Raw genomic sequence first — 25836 nt, 5'->3', positions numbered from 1 at the left:
ACAGATTAGTTTTATTCACTGCCTAAATTTACTCATCTAGGACTCTGAGAAATATGGTGATATTGAATGGCAATATATCTGTCCTGAAATTTAACTTGCAAATTCAACTAGTTTTCACTGAATCTGGCTTATTATTGATATTTGTAAAATTTATGTCATATTTTTGTACCCTTAAAACACGGAATTATTCTCATATTAAATCAACCTGCTTTGTATAAATTTTAAATTGTACATTTTTTAAAAAACTGGCTTTTCTGTTTAATATAATTGAGAAAATAGATTATATTAAAAAGCATCTCTAATGTATTTGAAGTTAGAGTAACATTAAAAAATTATATAATTAATATATTACAAATAAAGAAAACAAACTAAGAAATAGTTCAAAGTCAAACTGATAGGTGTGTTGAATCCTTACATTAATATTCAATTATTTTATTATAATTTTTATTAATGATTATTAGTTATTTTAATTCAAATGTGGAATACTGTATAAAATTCTCTCACATTTTTTAATTTTTTAAAAGTAGGTAACACTAGCAAATAACATTGAAAAATCATTTTTCTTATTTGGAATACCTCTTCCTTACAAATTCATAAAATTAAAGGCTGCAATTATAAAATTAGAACCATGGTAGAAAGAAAATGTATACTATCGAAATTCAAGTACCAAAACATTTATAAATTTAAATGTACAATAAAAACTATTTTTAAGAATAATGCTTTAAAAACTAAAAGTTTTTTCTCTGGGGCTGGGGATGAAGCTCATGCTTAGCAGGTGTGAGGACCTGGAATCAATCCCCAGAACCCCAATTAATTTTGTAATTCTTTTGAGTATTGCAGATTACTTGAGAAAAAAACTACACTTGAAGGAGAGTCACTGGGATTCCACTCCTTGAATTATATTACAATCGTCTACATTAAAGTCATTTTGTCTTTGGAGGGGGTTTCAAGATGGCAGACTAGAGAAGCCACTCTTGTGGCTGCCCAAGGCATGAAACCAAGAAAGCAGACAGGTAGCTTCTTAGCAAGGTGGGTGTACAAAACAAAATAAAACAAAAAAGGTTGGGGGAGGCTTTATTGGAATTTAATGCTCGACATTCAAGGCAGATCAGGGACTCAGAGGTTGTATAAAATAAAATAAGGAAGAAATCCCCAGCTCCACAGCCACTACCACAGCTGGAAGAACCAGCCACAGTGGTCCCTCCATGACCAAAGTGGAGTGATAAAGGAATTAAAGGAGCCCACATTTGGGGTATACTTGAGGCTTATCTAGATATAGAAAGTTTAGAGATCAAAGACACTGCCCAACTAAGCTGAATGGGGTGCTTCACAGTATGCTTGTGTGGGTAAGAAGCCACCATCTCTCCAGACTTTATGCAGAGGACAGAGGAAAGAACCATTTTGCAGCCATGGTGTGGTGGCCAGTAGCCAGGAGAGCTGATTCCTGAAAAACCCGAGTTTGTCCCAAAATACAGGCCTAGAAAACCCACACTCATGACATAAAGTGTGTCTAAGTGACCAGGAGAAAATCAAATGTGGAGAGAGGTTTACACAGAGGAGAACTGGTTGTGGAAACCCAATTGGCTTTCCCCCTCTCCCTCTAAACATGCTGCTTTCAGAACCAACTAGAAGAAACATGCCTAGCTAGGAATTCAAAAGGGTGAGGTGGGAGAGAGTGGGTTTGGAGACTGAACCCAAGACCAGGAAGCATGGAATCAACAGGTGATGTAGTGGACTTAATATTGGCTTCTCACCCACATGAGTGGAACCCAGGGGAGATCCCTGGGGTGCAGTCTTCCAACATGGATTGACGATTGCTGATCCCTGGAGGTGCATGATTTAAAGTCTCCAGACCAATTGGCATTCAGTAAAGAACCTAGAGACCCACCTAAATCTAAAACCCGCCTTCAGGAGTTCCACCTATGGGATTACCTCTCTCTCCCCAGCAATCCCACCTAACACTGCTGAGAAGGGAAGCTAAGAATCTTTTGAACTCCAGCAAACACAATTGTTAATTTTTCTTTTTTTTTTCAATAGTTAAAATAATACATCTTTATTACATACTAACAGCATTATTTTTTTTTCTTTTTTTATTATTAGTTGTTCAAAACATTACAAAGCTCTTGACATATCATATTTCATACATTTGATTCAAGCAGATTATGAACTCCCATTTTTAATTCATCAAGATCTTTTTTTCCCTTTTTTCTTTGTTAAATTGTGACCTTGAGTTATTCATGGACATTTATACATATTCATATTTGGTGTTTTTTTCCTCATTTATAACATTTTTGAAACCAGTTACTTTTCATGGATCAGTATTTTGAGGACTAGGATGTTTGATTACTATATTTCAGTTTTGTTTTGTATTCTTTTAATTTTGTTTTTAATTTTAAAAATTTTTACCTTATATATGTATTTTTTCTCACTTATCTGTTTCTTTTTATTTTCTTTCTCTCTTTTCTTCTGCTAACAGCCAATCTCCATTGTCCTCCCTTCCACTCTTCCTTTAAATTTTTACTTCTATCTTCTCTCCCCCTCCCTCATAATCATCATATCCCACATCACTTTTGTTCTCTCCAGTCTACTATTTGAAATTGTAAACCCTTTTGCAAACATACTGTTTTTACTGTGGGTGATAATTGATCATATAATTTCTGTTTATTGTGACATTTAGCATTGTAGATGTCATAATAGGAACTGTCTGGTTTAAAGCTATATATTGTTTGCATTGGTTATTGTGATTATTTGCTCCCATTTAAACAGTGAGGTACTGGAAACCTTCAGGGACACTACAAGTTCACAAGGCAGAAACTCTGCTGCCTCAGAGCCATATTGTCCCATGGGTAGATACATAAACAACATGAAAAATCAAGGGGAACAAATAGCCCCAAACAAACCAAGGTATTTCAATAACAGAATCCATCAACACCACAGTAGAAGAAATGTCAGAGAAGGAATTTAGAAAATATATAGTTAAACTGATCTGCAAAGCAAAGACAATATAAGAAGTAAAATCAGAAAGAAAATACAGGAAGTAAAAGATCATTTCAAAAAAGAGAGATTCTGAAAAAAAATCAAGCAGAAATCCTCCAAATGAAGGAATCAATAAACCAAATTAAAAATTCAATGGAAAGCATCATGAGCATTTTAGACCACTTGGAAGACAGAGTTTCAGGCAATGAAGACAAAATATATAATCTTAAAAATAAAGTTGACTGTGGAGAAAGATGTTAAGATATCCTGAACATAACTTCCAAGAAATATGAGATAACTTGAAAATTTAAAATTTATTGGGATAGATAAAAGCTCAGAGATACAAACCAAAGGAATGCACAATCTCTTCAATGCAATATTAGAAAATTTCCCAAACTTAAAAGTTCTTTTGTGTGTGTATATTTATTTTAGGCTGTTTTATATAAATTCTCTATTTCATCATATTATAGAAAGCATTGCCCTTAACAAGAAAAAAATGATTTTGACTGTTGAGTACTATCAAACTGCTATATCTATACAGAGATAGTAACTAAATGTGTGGTTTAAAGAGAAGTGTGAATGGACAAACCCTGGATGAGAAATACTTGTCTTTGTCTAATAGTTCAAATCATATATTTTAGTGCTGATGAACAGAAATGTTAGTATAGATATTTTTACTCTAAGGTGTTTACTACTTTAAGATTTCTGTAAGTCTGTTTTGCTTAAGCGGTTTAGGATATTAATGTAAACATCTCCCCATAGACAAGAACTCCCAGACATTTGAAATAAAGTTGTATATCTGTCAATCTGTGTGCAGTTTTATGCTACATGGCTGAGGCAAAAATACTAAGCTGTCATTTATTCACTCAATATATGGAGACTTACATCTCCTGGAAATGTGATTATTAGTCTTCATAAAATTCGCAATAAAAAGCTACTTTGACTGAATTCGTTTCTATTGCTATATCTCTGTCACTCTTACTTTCTCTTCTCTTCTGCACATCTTCACATTTTCCATGTCTAGTGACAGTGGAAAAGCAATGAGAATCATATATTCATAACTCTCATTCAGTGCTCGAGATTGAATCCAGGGCTTTGGGCTGGGTAAGCACTCCAGCACTAAGCTAATGCACCAGGCTTTTTTGAAGATGGACACTTAGTATTGTAAAAGCTTCTGGCTGCACACAGCATGTATCTGCTTATAATCACATATATAAAACATACTAAAACTATTTTTATTAATTGGTTTATTATGTGCCTTAATTCATTGGATTTTGGATTGGTTCTCTGATACTGCAATGAAAAATCCAGAAAGCAGAACTGAGTTTGTGGGGTTTTTTTTTTATCACTTTCCCCTAACTTATAAAAGAAATTGCTTGATATCCCAAATGGATTAAATTTTAGTGGATGCTCAATCCTGCCAATCAAGTCTCAAGGTGTGGTATCTTCTACTACCATTTAAATTTAAGCCTTTGAACATTACACGGTGTTCCTCATCCTCTTTCCCTCATGCACTATTCAATCTCAATGCCCTTGTCTCATACTTCAAAATACAATAGAATCATCAGTTTCTGATTCTTTTCAGCATTAGATTTACACACCCATGTTCTTTACTTCCTCTTGTTACAAAATTGGATGGCCTTATTGGCAACCCTTACCAGGATATCCAACAGGAGCCCCATATTGCCAAATCCACCACATGTTTATAGTCTTCTAATTGGACATATCAAAGAAACTACAATAATGTAATTAGATTTCCTTGGCTGCATTGCATGACAGAAATATGGCAAAAAAAGTTATATGGACTATTTAGCCTACTAACCAAAACAATCCTTTGTATATGGCCTACAAGAGGCATTAATTTAACTCACTGCTTTAAAAATAGATTATTATCTTTAATGTTGAAAATACTCCTTCCTCCCAGTTTGTTAAATCAGGAGGAACATCATGATTTCATGTTGTTCTTTAAAAATATAGGTAATTCACATAGGTAATTCAAATTTCTAAAAATTAAACACATGCCGATTTATTTTTTTATATTGAAAACAAAAAACAAAAATTTCTGAGACAGTACTTACCATAACATGTGGGTATATGTGACCATCCATTGTCCTGACATACTATGGATCCTTTGGCACGCTTGAATCTGTTTTCAAACCCAACATTACATTCATAGTCCAACTTGTCATTGAGTTTAAACCATGTGGCGTTACTTTTGGTTTTAGCATTCTCAAATGCTGGCATATCACAAGATTCTAATGCATAATAAAATTGAGGATTTTATTTCTATTGTAATTTAAATGACAATACTAGAAAATCTCACCCCAAGAACACAGACTTTATAAGTAAATATGTGATTAGAATTAAGTACTGTACAAAAATAGCCTAAGACCAATGATAAGTCATTTTTCTGAAAGTTACAATAAATTAAAAATGTTCCTTCATAACCTTTTTCTGATTACTTAAACTCTCTGAAAAGTTCACTTTAAAAACTTTTTAAAATTCTATTTTATTTAAGCATTTACCTTATGCTAGTAATAAAATAGTAATAAATGCTAGTAATAAAATAAATATGTATTACTTGTTTTAGAAGACTGGAATGGCATTTTGAGAATTAAGATGTCAGACTTATTAGTAGTTGTGACATAATAGAAGAAGTGTGGATTGATTAACAAAATATTAATGTATTTTAAATAAGATTTTCTATTTCTTAATAAGAAAGTTTCATAATGGATTATTTATCAGAATTTAGCATATGATGAGTTTTATAAAGCAGTAATTTGTATCATTTTTTAGCTAGATGCTGTAAGCATAGAAATTGTAAAATAAGGAATAGAAATTAAGAAGTAAGAATGAATATCTTAGTCATGTCATTTAAAGTATGTTAAGTATTGCTTGCAAAATATTACTGAATAACTTTGAGTTTAATAAGATAAACAGAAATAATCATTCCTAGAAAATCTTCATTAACCTTGGGTATTATAGCAGGAAAATCTTTCAACATAGCAAAAACTGGTATCACCTTGAAACACTCCCTCCTTTCAAATACCTAGATGTTTATGCAGATGTTTAAGGGGGGAGGTTTTTCAGAAGTAGACCTATCTTACAATGTCAAACATATAAGTTATAAAGGTTAAAATATTCTGAGGTTATATACCAAGGCTCCATATTTTCACTAAGAACATTACTTTTATGTCTGGGATCGAAGCCTTTGATATAAGAGGTTGACCACCTAAAACACAGTTATACCTAACAGTGACAAAGATCTCAGCTAAAATAAATGAGTCAGCACCAGAATACACCTGAAGCTCTCTGAGTCACTTCTAAATCATTGTATTCTTTAAAATGTCTGTCAGGGGAGGAAAGATGTACTTATGTTCTACCATACTAGCAATTCTGAGAAAAAAAAATGATGACATATACTTTTCATCAAATGTTTTTGTTTGCCTATTAAAATGAAACATAGTCACATCAAGAAAGAATAAAGTTTAACGTTTGTATATCATCAGGATAATGATACTAATATAATAAACCACTTACTAACACAGGAGGGTTGAGCTGACCATCCATCTTGGAGGCAGGTAATTGATCCCGATGTGTTACCATCTTCAGTTACATAGCCTGGTTTGCACTTATATTGTGTTACTTTATTTAGATTATATATAAAGTCAGATTCAGAAAGAAACCCATTCTTAATTTCTATATCATTTTTTGAACATGTTTCTAGAAGGGAACAGGATAAGGAAAAGACAAGCACATGTAATATAATTATATAAAGACTCTAATAATATGACAGTGCAAAAAATAATGAGCCATTTGTGTCTAAATTTCTGGAATAATTATTAATCATCCAGGTTATTGTGCTACAGAAATTAAGCAATGATTTTCCAAAGATATTAAATAAAGGTCCTTTATGAAATGTTTTCCTTTGGTAAGAAGGTTACAATTAAACATTTATAATCCTTTCTGAGAAATTATAAGAAGTTTCAATAAAATTAATTACAATAATGTAATTCTAATTACAATAATGTAATTAGATTTCCTTGGATGCATTACATGATAGAAATATGGCAAAAAAAAAAAAGTTACGTGGACTATTTAGCCTACTAACCAAAACAATCCTTTGTATTCGGCCTACAAGAGGCATTAATTTAACTCTCTGCTTTAAAAATAGATTATTCTCTTTAATGTTGAAAATACTCTTTCCTCACAGTTTGTTAAATCAAAAGGAACATCATGATTTCATGTTGTTCTTTAAAAATATCTCTAGTAATTCAAATTTTTAAAAATTAAACATATGAAGATTTATTTTTTATATTGAAAACAAAAAACAAACAAATTTAGCTAAAGGATTTAGGGGATGAATGAATCCAGGATCCGACAGCATGCCATAACTCCATAGGCAATGTGTTTATTTTCCCTTAGGACTTGCTTTAAATCTGAAAATACCCAAGCCTCATCTAGCCAATTGGGGTTCCTGAAATCAGGTAATGATCTTAAAGAATCTGTCAGCATAGTTACTACTGGCTCCAAGAATTTAAAATGTCATCATAATTGTGTGCTTAAAACATAATGGATGCATAGAGTTCAAAGAAGATGACAAAGAGCAACATATTTCTTGATGTTCTCAGGCTAAAATGATGATTCCTCAAATTACATATAACTTAACTTGAAACTAAAAGTTGACATCTGTCAGTTATTAGGTTTCTTCCCATAATAAAGCTTCATGTGTATATAGATTAAAAAGGAAACAAAAATTTAAAAAAAACATTAAATATGTTTGACTGAATGATAATAAATCATTAAATAAAACATAAACTGACACTTAAGTAGTGCTGAAAGGGAAATTTAGCATTAAATAGCTATAATTCCATTATTAAAGAATAAAAATCAATAATTTGTTCACTTTAAGAAATTAGAAAGAAGCAAACAAAAGCCAACATGATTATCAATTCTGGGGAAATAAAATAGCAGAAATCAATTGGAAAACAAATGAGACAAAGTAAACAAGCAAGAGTGATTTTGTACAGAAATAAAACTGATGAAGACCAAGCAAGAATAATAAATGGAAACAGAGTTCCAGCCACAAATAATGAAGAAACTGAACTAATAGTCAAAATCGTTTTTGTTGCGGACTGGAATACAAGCAGCACCACCTGAGGACAATCTCAGAGATAAAACAGGAGGAGTTCTCCTGTAAACAGCAGACAGGAAGAATCCAAGCAAAAGATAGCAGTTTTGATAAACAAAGGAAACAATAATCAGTGTTTTAAAGGAGATTGAGGTCACAAGAATTTTTAGGATAGAAAACCAAAGAGGAAGAAATCATAGAGTGAAAGACCTACAAATCTGCACAGCAATCCCCTGAATACTTTAGCTGAATGCTGACATGTTGTAGGACAAAATTCCATGACACTGGGCAACAAAGAATAACTACCAGAGGGAAGAAAACCAATGGAGAATAAGGTCAAAGATTCCAGAGCACTCAAACATTGGAAGAAATTCAATTTTTTTTTAAGAGTAGAAAGAGCCTTGGACTAGATCATTTAGTAAAGTCGCCTTATTAATATTCTGAATAAACTAGTCCCAGAGTAAAAGCTCCCTGAACCAGTGTTAATAACACTAAAACAGATAAAAATGTTCAAACAAACTTAGTTTTTCAAAGCAAAATTCAAAACAGATGATCCAGGATGGGGATGTAGCATTTGCCTAACATTTGGGAAGGCCCTGGGTTCAATCCCCAGTACTGCAAAGAATAAAAACAAAAACCAGGTAACTGTCCACGTCTCCAACCCCAAACACCAAGAAGTAATGACAAAGAAAAGCCTGTTTCTTCAGTCAGAAGATAGAAGAAAAGTGAAAGAAAAAACAATTTTGTCAATATCTACCTCCCATCCCACATACACACAAAACTATTTGGGTAATGTTCACTCGTCTCCATCCAAACATCAATGTACAAACCATATCAAAATTCTGGAGTGCCACTGAAGCATTATGGAATGAATTGATGACACTAAATATCTGTACAGAAAGGATTAGGGTTCCACATCAATTACTTTAGCCTGGGGTGGGTGGGGGGCTGGAGTTGTGGCTCAGTGGTAATGTGCTTGCCTCACAAGCATGATGATTGGGTTCGATTCTCAGCACCACATACAAATAAATAAAATAAAGGTCTATCAATAACTAAAAAATATTTTTAAAAAAATTACTTTAGCCTCTATCTTAATACATTAGCAAAAGAAGAAAAAAATGAATATGAAGTGTGCAGACAAAAGGAAAAAACAAAGATCTGAACTAAAATAATAAAGCAGAAAAAAGAAATATTACATATAATATAGAATATATACACATTACATATTATGTTTATACACACACTATATATTCATACATGATATATTTAATATATAACATATACACATAATATATATTTATTATATGTAATTTACATGATATATAGAATATACACATACATATACACATACACACACATAAAAATTGGAAGCTGTTATTTTAGAAGGTCCCTAAAATTGATTAAACTTTTAAACAGATTTGTCAGGAAACAGCAAAAGAAATAAAACAGAGAATATGCAAGTTGCCAATAATAGCAATGCTAGTAATGGCCTCACTAATTTTTATGTATATTAAAAGAACACAAAAGGAATATTTTGATTTAGGTCAATGAATATAACAACTTAGGTGAATTAATTAAGTCATTGAAAGCCACAGATTACCACAGCTCACTCAAGAAAAAATAATGACATTAAAAATATGAGTTATATATCTAACAAAATACAGATAGGATCTTTATGCTGAAACCACAAAACCAAGGTGTAAGGTTTCAAAGAAGGCATAACTAAATACAGATATATATTTATGAATTGAAACCCAATAATATTATGATAACCTATATATATGCATATATGTATTACATATACACATACATATATATATGTATATATATATGTATACATATATATATGTATGTATATCTCAATCTCAATAAAGAACCAAGCAGTATTTCATGTTTCTTTTTTTAGGGGGTGGGTACAGGTGATTGAACTCAAGAATATTCAACCACTGAACCACATCCCTCAGCCCTTTTTTATATTTTATTTAGAGACTGGATCTCACTGAATTACTTAGCACCTTGCTGTTGCTGAGGCTGGCTCTGAACTTGGAATTCTCCTGCCTCAGCCTCCTAAGCCACTGGGATTATAGGCATGAACCACTGTGCCTGTCAATATTTCTGAAAAAAGCTGGTTCTAAAAGTTACATGAAAAGGCAAAGAGACTACAATATCAATACAATTCTTAAAAATGTTTGAGGAAATAGATGTGTTTAATTTAAATACGTATGGAAGTCTCACATTACCCCACTAATATGCACAATTTCTATGCTTTTATGTCTAAAAATTTTAAAAAGGAAAAAAGAAGGTAGAGGACTTATAAAGAATATTTTGTCTTATATAATGCAATAGTAATTAAAACAGTCAGTGATGTTGTGAAATTATAGAGTAATGAAAGAGAAGGTATAGTCCAGAACTGGATTTATATCATGGTCAATTGCTATTTAACAAAGGATCGAAAGCAAAATCAAATCAGTGGAGGAAACAGTGTCTTTTCAACAAATGTTACTGGAACAATCAGGCATTCAAAAGGACAATAACAAGTCTCCACATAAGCTCATACAAAATTTAACTCAAAAACTGAATCATCTACTAAAGGTAAAATGTGAACTTTGACAAAAGTATATGACCTTGGTTTCAGCAAAGAGATTGTGAATTGTACTCACAAAAAGACATGTTCCACAAATGAAAATTTTGATACTTTGAATGAAATTAAATATTAAACACTTTGCTCTATGAACTACACAGTTAACAAAGTGAACAACAAAGCTACAGATGGGACTAAAATATTTGCAGCATGTCTACCCAATAAAAGGGTATCCAGAATATACTAAGCAGTTTCAACATTTAGTAATAAAAAAACAACCCAAAGAAAAGTAGGCAAAAGCTTTTCAGAGTCTTCAACAAAGATGTGTAGATAGCAATTAAACATGGTAAAAGAAACAGCAGCATTAAAACAAATGCCGAATGTTTTCTCTAATATAAGGAGGCTGATTCATAGTGGGGTAGGGAGGGGGGAGCATGGGAAGAATAGATGAACTCTAGATAGGGCAGAGGGGTAGGAGGGGAAGGGACAGGGTAGGGAGTTAGCAAGGATGGTGGGATGTGATAGACATCATTATCCAAAGTACATGTATGAAGACACAAATTGGTGTCAACATACTTTATATACAACCAGAGATATGAAAAATTGTGCTAAATATGTGTAATAAGAATTGTAATGCATTCTGCTGTCATTTTTTTAAAAAATCAATTAAAAATAATAATTAAATGACTTTGACTTTGAAACTGAAAAAAAAAAGAGATACCACCACATATGAGTTAAAATGGACAATTTAATGGGAAACAAATCACTATTTCAAAGGGTGAAAAAGTAATATCTTCAAAAGCATCAGACAAAATAGCACTAATAACTCATATCAAGTCATCAAAAAATGGTATTCTGTGATCCATTTGGCTAATTTTTATTATATTCAGTGACGATTTTAAAGGAAACTATGGACAAATAATACTTATGTAGAACATACTAATTTGTCTACTGCACTCAACTATATTTTAATTAATCTGCTTATTGTCACAATAAGATTATGTGAGGCTTAGATTTAATTCAAATAAAAATGACTGTGATTCAATGGTGACTAAATATATATTGGCAATAGTGACATCTCAATATGAATATCAACGTGAGATTGGTCAATTACATGACCACCATTGACTCAATAAAAAACCAGAGCAAAGCACAGGATCCTGGAATTTACAAAGAAATTCTTATCAATAATTTGAGCCAGATAAACCAGGGATATAAAAGAAAAAGAAAGAAAGAAAGAAAGAAAGAAATGTAAGGTAGAGAGAGGTAAAGTATAGAAGAAAGGAAATTTAGTGAATGCTAGCTCTAAAACAAAAGCAAGAGACAAAAAATTTGAATTTTTTAATATTAGACAAAATTTCACATCAAGAGCTGAGAAGATGGTGGGTGGGATCTAGGCACAAATTCCTAGTCTCTTCACAGCACAGAAAGGGGACAGTGAATGAACACAAGAATGGTGGGTGGATGAAAAAATAAATGCGCTAAGACAAAATACTATATAAAGTCTAAAACCTGGAGAGACTTGAAGATCGGTTGCCAGAGCAGAAAATAAGTACAGAGTTCCCTAACCTCCAACCTGAACCAGAGTGGGGTAAGAGGCTGTGGGAGTGGGGAATAGGGTGTGGGCAACACAGAAAGAAAGAGAATGAATGGGAAAGCTCTTAAGCTCACCCATTTAAAAATATTTGGAAAGGCAGATAAAAATTGAAGGATGAGGAAAATAGCAATGTTCTTAAAGCAGATCAAACACTATAAAACCAAATTGTGAAAGGAAAGCTGACTCAGGGAGTCTGTAGCTATCTCATGGAGCCCTCAGCTGACCAATCACTCCCCTAAGTCAACACAGCATCTTCCTATGCCCAGATAGCTGCAAATTCAATCAGAGAAAAGTCCTCTGCATCGAGACCTCTTAAAAAATCCATCTAGAAAGAAGTTCTAGAGGAACCGCTACTAGCCCCAAATTGCTAAAACCCCTTCCACTCCTTCTCACTATGAACAAGGATGTTCAGGTACAGACCTGTGTGGGGAAGTGCCCCTAACTCAGTGCTCTGCTCAGCCTCCCTGTCATCTAGGCAGAGGGGAAATGCTCTGTGCAGCTTCCATGGGATCCAGACAATGACAGATCAGCAAAACAGCTTTGGCCCTGAGTAGAGGAAAGCAGAGCCATCAGACTGCATCAGCCCTGACCACCAACATTGAGAGGAGGCACCATAGGAAGCCTAGGGACTGTACCTTTAATCATGGGGCTGGAGGAAAGCTGCTGGAATATCCAGTGACATAGAAATCCAGTTTCTGGATAGTGGCAACCACTGGAAGAAGCTGCTAAAAGAAGTTCACTGAATACCTAAGTAAACTTAATTGGAAGGCACCTAAAAATATAGCCAGAGGGAGGTCACGCAAAGGCAGAAAATTTCCTGATCCAAAACAACAGGAATTGACTGCTCCCAGCCTGACCTACAGCACAAATGATGAGTAAAAGGACTGGCTGGCCTTGCCATCAGTCATAGTCAACTGAAGGAATTGATGCCTGCTGTTAAAAGCAGGGGCAGTGGAAACTAGAATCTATGTGAACCACCTGAGTCAGGTTACTACAGAACCTAGAGAGCAGTATGGGCAAGGGCAATGCTTCTGCACCACAGAACACCCACAGAAAATTCACAACCATGAAAAGGACCCTGCCAAGGGCAGCAGCTACATGGACACAATAGAGCCTGCATCTTGAACTCCTACACACAATAAAAACAACCAAGCCACAAGACTGTACTCTCCAAGCAGTAAGCTACAGGTTCCTGACCTGACAAACCACAACAGGCTGATGGACATTCCATAGCAAGTAGGGGGTTGGCTCCTGTGCCTCAATAACTCTGAAGCAATCCATACCCCCCAAAAAATGGATATCTACTACATGTTTTTTTGTTTGTTTGTTTTCTCATGTTCTCTTTCTTTCTTGCTTTCCTTTTTTCCTTTCTTTGTTGACTAATCTTTTTTATTTCTTTCTTTTAGCCTTCATTTTAAATTATAGCAACTTTACTAAACATAATAACTACTTTTGACCTACTCCAAAACTTTACTACAAGTTTTAAACCTGGATTTGAGGGACTTTGAAGAACAATATCAGCAAGTTTTCATTTCTCATAAGGTTAAATAATACATAGCTTGACTATGAAGTAATTATAGTAAATAATAATAATAAGTATCCAGTGACATCTCTCAAAGTGGTATGATATTGGGATCAGCATATGTCACAAACTGACTTAAAGTATCAATATCTGGATATTCAACTAACACAGGTCTCTGAAGAGAAAAAGAGCTCATAAAGTAGTCCCTTGCTTAAAAGAAGAAATAAAAACTATCCCAATAGATGGGTAGACATAAAAACAATGTGAAAAAGAAGGGGAATGAATCATCCCACACAACCCATAATGCTTAAACAACTGACTGCATTAATGCTACAGTGGGGAAATTGTCAGAGAAAGAATTTAGGAAATTCATAGCTAAATGTTCCATGAGCTAAAAGAAGATGTAAGAAGTAAAATTAAAGAAGAAAATACAGGAAGTCAAAGATCACTTAATAAAAGAGATATACATTCTGAAAAAATCTGACGTTGAAATGAAAGACTCAATAAACCAAATTAAAAATCCAATGAAAAGCATTACCAATAGAATAAACCACTTTGAAGATACATTTTCAGGCCTTGAAGACAAAATATATAAACTTGAAATAAAGTTGGCCAAAAATAAAAGATGCTAAAAGAATATGAGCAGCATATTTAAAAATTTGGATAACATCAAGAAGCAAAATTTAAGAAGCACCAGGGAGGATAATGGCTCTGAAGTTCAAGCTAAAGAGATTTAAAATCTTTTCAATGAAATAATATCAGAAAATTTTCCAAACATTAAGAATGAGATGGAAATTCAAATACAAGTGTTATATAGGACTATAAATACACAAAATCACAACCTATCTACTCCAAGACACATTATAATGAAAATGCCTAACATATAAAAGAAGGATAGAATTTTTAAAAGCTGAAGAGAAAAGTAGCTCGTCAATTTAGAGGTAAACCAGTCTAGATTTCAACTGATTTCTCAACCCAAACCCTAAAAACTAGGAGGGATTAGAAAAATATATACCAAGCTCTGAAGGAAAATGGAGGCCAGCCAAGAATATTATGCCCAGCAATATTGAGCTTCAATATTGAAGGTGAATAAAAATCTTCTGCAATAAACAGAAGCTAAAAGAATCCATATCCAAAAATCCTGCTATAAAACTTATTTGATGAAATAATTCATGAAGAAGAAATGAAAACCAGCATAAGGAGGAATTACACTAGAAGAATAGATAATTAACAGAGAATTAAATCTGATTTAAATATTAGAAATAAATAAAAAATCCAGAATATGAAAATCATCTCTCTAAAATAAAATGAATATAAATGCTCTAAAATCTTCAATCAAAGACATAGAATCGCAGATTTTAATAAAAAAACAAGACCCAACAATATTCTATCTTTATCTCATAGTGAAAGACATCTAAAGACTGAAGGTGAAATGATGGGAAAAGACATACTATGCAAATGGTACTGGAAAACAAGCAGAGAAAGCTATTCTTGTATCAGAAATGCAAACTTCAACCAAAATTAATCAGAAGAAATGGAAAAGTTCAGTATTGGAAAAGTTCACTTCATACTGCTTAAGGAAATCAGACAACAAGATAAACAATTGCAAATATTTATGCCCTCTAAAATGGTGTGTGTGTGTGTTTGTGTATGTGTATATATATATATATATATATATATATATAAAATATATATGAAGCAAACCTTTCTCAACATTAAGTCAAATAGACTACAATACAATACTACTGGCTACCTTTAACACACCTCTTTTATGACTATATTACCATCCAGATATAAACTAAGTAAACATTTTATAGAACTAAAATATTATTAATAATATAGGCCTAACAGGTATGTACAGAATATTTCATCCATCAATAGATGAATTCACTTTATTCTCAGCAGCACATGGAAAATTTTCTTAAATAGACCATAACTTAGATCAGAAAGCAAATCTTAGCAAATGCAAAAATAATAGAGATAATTGTTTGCATTCTATCAGATTATTATGGAATAAAATTAGAAATCAATGATAAGATAAAAAAACAGAAACCAATATAACACCTGGAGATTAAATAATACATTTTTGGATGATGAATTGGAAAAAGAAGAAATCAATGAAGAAATAAAAAAATAATTTTAGAAGAAATCAGAATAGTCATACAACATATCAAAATCTCTGGAATAGTATAAAGGCAGCTCTAAGAGGAAAGTTTATGGCAGTTTAAAATAGAAAGATACCAAATAAAAATCTAGCATTACATCTCAAGGTCCTACAAGAAAAAAAAAAAAAGCATCACCAAAATCAGTAGAAATCAGAAAATAATTAAAATCATACCAGGACTCAGTGAAATTGAGAATTAAGAAAATAAAAAAAGATCAATGAAACACAGAGTTGGTCTTTTGAATGGATAAAAAAGATTGATAAACCCTTAGCAAAACTAAACAAAGAGAGGAAACAATCAAATTAACAAAATTTGAAATGAAAAAGAAAATATCACTACTGAAATTCAAAGAATCACCAGAAACTATTTTGAAAATTTATCATCCAACAAGTTAGAAAACCTTGAGACACAGGACCTACCCAAATTAAACCATGAGGATATAGAAAACTTAAACATTTCAGTGTCAAGTGAAGAAATTAAAGCTGCCATCAAAAGCCTTCCAATAACAACGACAACAACGAAAGCCCAGGACCAGAGAGATTCTCAGCTGAGTTCTACTAGACCTTGAAAAAAGAATTTATACTAGTCCTCCTGAAATAATTTCCATGAAATAGAAACGAAGAGAATACTGCCAAACTCATTCTATGAAGCCAGAATCACCCTGATATCATAACCAGACAAAGACATATTAAGGAAAGTAAACTTCATGCTAATGTCCTTGAACAACATAGATGAAAAATTTCTTAATAAAATGTTGACAAACTGCAAACAAATACACATTAAAAAGATAGTGCACTGTGATCAAATGGGCTTCATCCCAGGGACACAAGGTTGGTTCAACAGATGAAAATCAATAACTGTGACTTACCACAAAAAAAGAGTCAAGGTTAAGAATTGCGAAATTATCTCAATAAACGCAGAAAAAGCATTTGATAAAGTATGGCACCTATTTATGTTGAAAACATTAGAAAAACTAATGTTTTTGTAAAACTAATGTAAGAAGAAACTTACATATGATAAACCCAAGGCCAACAATATGCTGAATAGAGAAAAACTAAAAGCATTTCTTCTAAAAAGGGGAACAAGGCACTTATACTTCTCCTGTACATCACAGTACTTGAAACTCTAGGAAAAGAAGAGCTCAAATTATCTCTGTTGCTGATGTTCCTATATTTAAGGGACCCCTCCCCCAAAAAACTACCACAAAACTTCTATAGCTCATAAATCAATTCAGCAAAGTAGCAGGATATAAAATCAACACTCAGAAATCAATTAAGTTCCTATACTCCAATAATTAATCTGCTGAAAAGGAAATTAGGAAAACTATCCCATTCCAATAGCCTCAAAAACAAACAAACAAATAAACAAACAAAAAACACTTAAGAATCAATCTAATAAGAGGTAAAGGAACTCTACAATAAAAACTAGAGGATACTAAAGAAAAAAATTGAAGGAAAACTTTGGAGATGGAAAGACATCCCATGTTCTTAGATAGATGTCAGAGTAACTCTACTATCAAAGGTTCTATTCAGATTCAATACGATCTCCATCAAAATTCTTTTTTTAAATATTGATTTTTTAGATACAGGTGGCCATATATCTTTATTTTTTATTTTATGTGGTGCTGAGGATTGAACCCAGTGCCTCACACATGCTAGGCAAGCGCTCTACCTCCAAGCCACAACCCCAACCCTCCCCATCAAAATTCTAATGATATTTTTTATGGAAGGAGAAAAATAAGGTCTGAAATTCATTTGTAAATATAGAACACCCAGAAGAGTGAAGCTGGAGTCAACAAAATAACATCACTCAAACTCCACTGCAAAGTTGCAGTAACAAAGGCACATGTTTTGGTACTGGCACCAAAACTGTCATGAAGACCAGTGCAACTGAATAGAAGACACAGAGACAAATTCACATAAATACAGTTATCTGACAATAGACAAATATGCCAAAAACATATGTTATAAAAAAGCAAGATAATCTTTTTACCAAAGGTTCCAGGAAAACTCAAAATCCATATGTGGAAGAGTGAAATTTAACCTCTATCTCTCATGCTGCACAAAAGTCAACTTAAAGTGGATTGAAAGCCTAGGAATTAGACCAGAAATCCTGCAGCTGTTAAAAGGAAATGTAGGCTCAACAGTCCAACATATCAGTACAGCAACCAACTTCCTTAAAAAGACTCTTAAACTGTAAAAAGTAAAATAAAAAAAATAAGTCAGATAACATCAAATGAAAAAGCTTCTGCACAGCAATGGAAACAAAGAGTGTGAAGAGAGATTCTACAGAAGGGGGGTCTTTGCCACCTGCTCTTCAGATGGGCATTAATATCCAGAACATACAAAGAATTAAAAAAAAAACACAAAAAAAAGAGAGAGAGAGAGACAGAGAGAGCAATAAATGGCCAAAAGAACTAAATAGACACTTCACAAAAAAAGAAAAAAGAAATACAAATGGTCAATAAACATAAGAAAAGAAAACTTCACCACCTCTAGCAATTAGGGAATTGCAAATCAAAGCTGCATTGAGATTTCATTTCTAGTCAGAATGGCAATCATCAATATACAAAGAAAAATAAGTGCTGCCAGGTGCATTGACTCATGCCTCTAATCTCAGCAGCTTATGAGGCTGAGGCAGGAGAATCAGGAGTTCAAAGTCTCAGCAACTTAGTGAGACCCTAAGCAACTTAGCAAGACCATGTCTCAAAATAAAATATAAAAAGGTCTGGGGATGTGGCTCAGTGGTTAAGCACTTCTGGGTTCAATGTCCAATACCAAAAAAAAAAAAAAAATTAAATGTTAGCACAGATGTGGGGGAAAAGGTATCTTCATACATCTTTGGTGGGCCACAAAATAGTGCAGCTATTCTGGAAAACAGTAAGAAGATTCCTCAAAACACTGGGAATGGAAGCACCATATGACCCAGCTATCCTACTCTTTGTTATATATCCAAAGATTTAAAATCAGCATTCTACAGAGATACAGCCACATCGATGTTTACAGCAACATAATTCACAAGTAGACAAGCTATGGAACCAACCTAGATGCCCTTCAACAGGTGAATGAATAAAGAAAATGTGGTATATATACACAGTGGAGTATTTCTCAGCCATAAAGAAGAATGAAATTATGGCATTTGAAAGTAAATGGATGAAATAGGAGACTATCATGCTAAGCAAAATAAGCCAATCCCAAAAAGTCAAAGGTCAAATATGTGAAGGCTAATCCAAAATAAGGGGGGATATAAAAAAGGAAGAGAGAGAGGGGGAAAAAGAGAGAGGGAATTTCATCAAAATAAAGGAAAGATCAGTTGAGTAGATGGAAGGGATGGAGGCGGAGGATGGAAGGACGGGAAAAGGGAAGTAGAGTGGAATGAATGTGACTAAACTATAGTATGAATATAGCAGAGTGAATAACAACACCAAGTATATCCATAACACACTATTTTTTAAAAAAGTATAAGTAAAGTACAGAAAGATCAGTGGAGTAGAGAGAGAGGGGAGCAGGTGGGGGCAGAAATAGGGGAGGAAAGAAGTGTTGGGGACTGAATTAGAACAAATTATATTCCATGCTTTTGTGATTATGTCAAAATGTATCCTAATGTTACATGTAATTAAAAAGAATAAAAATATTTCATGTCAAATCAAGAAATATTATTAGGCTCTGTTATTTTTTCATTTACCAGACAAAAAAGTAATAGGATCACTGCATACCAAATGTATGTATTCCTTACCTTGGAAGAAATCTGGTAAATTTGTTTTCCCCCAGTTTCAGATGGCTTTAACCATAATGTAATTTTAGATATAGACTTCCATATCTGGTAACTGAAACAAATTTCTCTACAATAGCACAGAGTAAATAGGTAAGAATTGCAATTTAAGGACTGCACTTAAATTAGACCCACAGGTTATATATTATCTGGTCAAGGAATCCATTTATTTTACTGTAGGTGCAATATAACAGAGGATTGAGAAACATACAATGAACTAAAGTCCTCATGACGTAAAATGTAGTTGATTGAACAAAAAATAGATTGAGAACATTTCTACTTAATAATTTGGGTGTGTGTATATAGAGGGGAGTGTTTTAGAAAATAAATGGATAGTTTGCATCAGTAAATGTGTGTTACTCAACATTGATGGATGTAAAACAGAACCACCATTGCAGAGATATTTGAAATACCCTGGGAAAGATAGGGATGAAAAGTAAGGCATGATACCAGAAATTTCAAACATCTTCACTGTTTCTAAGACTTTTTAATTTTATTTTGTCTGATCATATATACCTGGGACCTAGGCTGTTTTTGCAGGTTTAGAGAAAGATCAATTGCTAAATATGATATCATGGCAATATTTCTAGTTGTTGTAGATCAAATTCCAAAAGTTATCGCATGGATTATTCCTTCTTCCACTGTTTAAACTAGAATTAATGATTTCTACTTCTTTTCTACAGAGTGGATGAGAGATTTGTAACCTTATACATATGCATCCCTGCTCCATGTAATGGGGAACACAAGGAGAAATATTAGCCAGGTGGATATTGCTACCATCTTATGACTCAATTCTCTGCTGAACCTAGTGATCCTACATTGGTTGCATTGACATATGGAAACTAAAGAAAAAAATTAATGCTAAATGAAAAAAAGGGAGAATATTGTTGACCAAAAACAAACAAACAAATAAACAAACACCAATGCAGAAAGGAAAAATTACTATTGCCTTGATACCATGTGAAAAGTTGAGAACAAAAGAATGTACAGTAATTTTATGACAGTATTTACAAATACTCAAAATCATAGCTGTTTGCCTATAGAAATCCTCCCTGGTTGGGTTTTGGTTTTTTTGTTTGTTTGTTTGGTTGGTTGGTTTTTTTGTTTTGTTTTGTTTTTTCAGGTGAAGGTCTAGAATAGGTACTGGGGGATTGAAACAAATGAATGGATGCACATAATGCTTTACAATGAGGCTAATAGCACCTTGAAGGTAAACACCTGGAAGAGAGGTAATATTGTCAGGTTTTTTGGTTTCATTTTGACTGGCTATTTGTATGACAGGACTTCTTTTGGGAAGTGAATTGTGGGAAATATTAACTCCCTGAAAAACATGAGGTCATTGTTCAAAAACAAATCTTGAGAAAACCATATAACTAACAACCTAGATGAAAACAAATATCTGTGGAATGTCTAACTAGTCATATTATCATGTATTACAATACATCCAGACCCTGACTTGGGGAAAAAAATTTGCCAGTGGACTAAATTTTTGCCCCTGTCTCTTTTTGTGAATAAAGGTTATTAGAATACAGCTATATTGATGATTTTCACATTAAGACAACATTCATGCTAAAATGCCAGTTGAATACCAGCAAAAAAAAAAAAATGTGTGGCTGGGGCTGGGGATGTGGCTCAAGCAGTAGCGCTCTCGCCTGGCATGCGTGCAGCCTGGGTTCGATCCTCAGCACCACATACAAATGAAGATGTTGTGTCTACCGTAAAAACTAGAAATAAATATTAAAAAATTCTCTCTCTCTCTCTCTCTCTCTCTCTCTCTCTCTCTCTCTCTCTCTTTTTAAAAACATGTGTGGCTGAAAAACCCAAAATATTTATTGTCTGTCCTTTATTGTCTTGTCTATGCTATAGATGATATCTTTGTGGATGCAGAATTCTTTGTTTTGTGGATGACTGTCAATATTCAAACTAAAGAATGCTTCATAAACTGGATCCAATTCAGAATAAGAGTTCACTATGCCTTCCATACCAACTATTTTTTTATAAATTTTTTTATTGGTTGTTCAAAACAGTACAAAGCTCTTAACATATCATATTTCATACATTAGATTCAAGTGGGTTATGAACTCCCATTTTTACCCCAAATACAGATTGCAGACTATTAACAAGCTTAGCGCTTGCCAAGGGTACCTGCCTTTGGAATATGCAAACTAATGTATATGTCAGGTAAATACCGCCTTTATAAAACTATATGGAAAAGCCTATAATTCAGTTACAAAACATGTTAGTCAGCTTTCCATCATGATGACAAAATACTCCCCCCTCCCCGGCAAAATAAATAAATAAATAAATAAATGGGAAAGATTTATTTTAGCTCAAAGTTTCAAGAATTTAGTCCATGGTGGCTGCTTCCATTGCTATGGTCCTGTGATAAAACAGAGAAAGTGGGAGGGGAGACAGAGACAGAGACAGAGGCTAGAGACAAAATAAACTCTTCAAAGACACGTCTGCCAGGAAACTTCTTCTTCTAACCAGGCCCCACCTCCTGGAATTTCTACCATCTCCTAATAGTGCTATCAGCTGAGGATCAAGCATTTATCACACGAGCCTTTGGGAGGCATTCCAAATGAAATACACAACGTAAAGTACATGTTCATATTGTATTCCTGGAGCAGACAATCAGGGGTAGTAACACATTTTATAGATAAATTTATGCTGAAATATTTGTTAAAACTCTAATGTTTCTGGAAAGCAATGCCTACATACCAGTAGTTCTTCTCTTTTTGCTTTTTCAATTCTATACATTATTAAAAATGCATGAAAAAGAATGACAATGAGATATTTTAACTATGAAAAGTTGACCAATAAACAGGAAGATAAACTGTCAGGACAGAATTCTTTTGTTAGAGAAATAATACGTTCTGTGGTTATCTCCAAAGATGTTAGGAATTCCAGTGTTAAACCTTGACCAAGATAAGCATGAGATGCAATATGTAGTGATTAATAGTTTTCTATTTAAAGTTCAAAACTCCCCTGGAGACACCCTTTAGAAGCTTATCTAAATTACCTAAGAATACATAGATTTATAGTATAATTAGTTACACAGACAAGTTTTAAGAACGTAATCAGAGGGATATATACTGCAAAACCAACAGTAAATTTAATAAGATCCTAATATACAAGAAACACATTAGAATCCTATGTGATTTAATAAAAATGGAAAAAATAAATATAATATGTAATATTATTTTTAAATTCTCCTGCTGCCTAAGAAAAGATTTAACAATATATGTATATAACTCACATTTTAAAAGTTAAAAAGCATTAATGAACAGATTAAAGAAGACCTAAATAAACAAAGAGTCATACCATGTTCATTAAATGGAAGAATTAGTATTTTTATAATATGATTCTCCCAATTATATACATATTCCCCTCAGTCTCAATCAAATCTCAGCAGAATTTTTATAGAAATCAACAAGGTGATATCAAAAGTAAAATAAAATGGAATACAGCTAGACAAGGCAGAATTATTTTTAAAAATAATGTATTTGTATTTTATTGCTTCTGCAAAAGAATTCTATTATCTTATAAATTCAAACAACACTAAGTTTTTATCTTAAAATTCCAAATATCAAAAATATGCCATGTATATACTGAGTTAAAATTGAGATGTTGTAAGAGGTGCATCCCTTTCTGGAAGGTTGAGGGAAGAATCAATTTTCTTGTCATTTCCATTTCCAGAGACTTTCCCCTTTGTTTGGCTTATGTCCCCTTCCTCCATTTTCAAAGTCAGAAACATTGAACTTCTATCTGACCCTTTTCCACAGTAACATAACTCTTTTGCTTTCTCTCCCTCCTTCTCTCTTTCTTTCCACACATTATCGTGATTTCACCCAGATGATCCAGAATATTCTCCATATTTCAAGATCAAAGTAATATCTCTAAAGTCCATTTTACCATTTAAAGTAATGCATTTCAGATTCCAAGAATGAGAACATAGACATATTTAAGGAGGCCATTAGTTTGTCTACTACACTTAAGAACAAAGGTGGAGGGCTCATACATCAGTAAACAAGACAGAGTATATTGATATAAGAATAAATACATACATCAATTTAAAAAATAAAGGAATAAAAAGCCTATAAAAAACACAAAAACTGGGCTGGGGTTGTGGCTCAGCAGTAGAGCACTCGCTTAACAATCGAGACCCTGGGTTTAATCTTCAGCACCACAGATAAATAAATAAAATAAAGGTATTATGTCCAAATACAACTAAAAATAACAAATATTTTAAAAAATCACAAAACCTACATTTAACAATTTCTTGACAATTATGTAAATTTCTCATTGATCAAAAAACACAAATACCACTCTCCCTTACGTTGTATTGTTCAAAACTTATTTGTGTAGATATACCTAAATTGGAAGGAGCCTTTATTCTAGATGTTCATGTGCCTAGACAAAGTATGCAGATTCTGTTATAAGAAGGGGAAAATGGATATTTGGGGACATATAGGTATCTTTGGTACCAGTGAATAAATGCATATTCAATTAAAAAAAAAAACACAAGTTCTAAATTTTTTATTTTTTTAAGAATGACATCCATATAAAAATAAATTCCATTTCATAAAAAACATAACAGTATGTCAATCAACATATGAATATGAGATATAGAAATATTACTGGAAAAATATGGAAATTTGGGGGTAAATTTAGCGTTGGAAAAAATGAACTATATAAGATCAAAAAATAACTCACAAAAATGATTAATTTGGATTTCATAAAAAGTTAGAATATATGTTACTGGAAACAATCTCTTAGAACCTCAGAAGACAAATCACAAAATATGAGAAAATATGTATAGACATATATCTGATAATGGAATTGCATCCTAACTATATGAAGGACTATCACAATGGAATGATAAGATAACCTACACAATTTAAATGGGAAAAACATTGAAATTTACAAAAAAAGTATAACAATGTCCCTGCAGATATAATGTCTAAGCAAATATAATAGTGCTCACCATAAAGAGTCAACCAGGAAAATAAAATGAGGGCACAATGACATACCATTACATATATGCCAATGTGGCTAAAATTTTAAAATTGGCCATCCTATTTGTCAGTGAAGATGCAAGTCAATTGGAACTCTTATACATGGCCAATAGGAATGTATAAAATATTCCAATAATCCTGAAAATCAATATAGCAAATTCTTACAGATTTAGTCACGTACATATCATATGACTCAGTAATTTCAATTTTAGAAATGTATCCTAGATAAAGAGTAAAAATATGTCTATACAAAGATTTTCCTCAAATGTTCATAAAGAGTGCAACCAAAATTACCAAAACATGAAAATACCCCAAATGTTCATTAGTAGTGGAATAGAAAACCAAATACTCATCGACTTGTATAATGATATATGACTTCGTAATGAAAAAAATTAGTTGTTAATGCAAGAAACAACAGAAAAAAAATAACATTTTGCTGAAAAAAATAAAGCCAAATATAAATGAATATGCTGTGTAAATCTATTGATAACAAAGTTGTCAAAAGGCATACTAATCTGTAGTGACAGAAATAACATTGATTACCTATGTTGATGGTAATTGAGGGTAGACTCAGTGGATAAAGAACCAGAGAACTTTCTCATAATATTAGAACTATCTCAAACTTCATTATGTTTATGCTTATATAATTTATCAAAGTCTTTCACCTTCACACTAAATGCATGTTAATTTCTTTGTGTATACTTCATACCTAAATAAAGTTTGTCTTTTTAAAAAGTGAACCCTTAGAAATTGAAAAATGAGAAGGTGACCGGCAAGGGAGGAAGAAGGACCAGAGGAGGTAGTGGGGAATGAAACTGATTAAACTATCATGTGCAGGTATGAATATGTCACAACAAAGCCCATTAGTCTATTTATAAATACATACTAATATAATTTTTAAAATCAGCCCTTACAAATTAAATATGCAGTTTTTAAAACATTTTTAAATATAATTTAGTTATTGAAAGAAAAAAAGTCAAAGCAATCTGTCTACATAGAACATAAAAAGTGAAAAGATATAGAAATAAAAGTTATATGTTCAAAGCAGATTAACCCAAATAACAAACACTTCAGA

The 25836-nt window shown here is 32.7% G+C and overlaps 1 protein-coding gene across 1 annotated transcript in view; it reads right to left on the bottom strand.

Annotated features, from left to right (window-relative positions):
- Cfh (complement factor H) overlaps positions 1 to 25836 on the bottom strand; it is a gene marked incomplete at its 3' end in the record, with an annotated part of 75245 nt that overhangs the window by 10391 nt on the left and 39018 nt on the right. The window contains 2 exon segments of the mRNA XM_046458546.2: positions 5055 to 5231; positions 6517 to 6699. Of these exon segments, the coding sequence (XP_046314502.1) occupies positions 5055 to 5231; positions 6517 to 6699 (360 nt within the window).

Source organism: Marmota monax, unplaced genomic scaffold, assembly GCF_021218885.2.
Source record: "Marmota monax isolate L192 unplaced genomic scaffold, Marmota_monax_Labrador192_F-V1.1 WCK01_AAM20220418_F8-fsc00326, whole genome shotgun sequence".
In the NCBI taxonomy this organism is placed as follows: Eukaryota; Metazoa; Chordata; class Mammalia; order Rodentia; family Sciuridae; genus Marmota; species Marmota monax.
The sequence above is the reverse complement of the archived record's forward strand: the minus strand, read 5'-3'. Positions and strand labels throughout refer to the sequence as shown.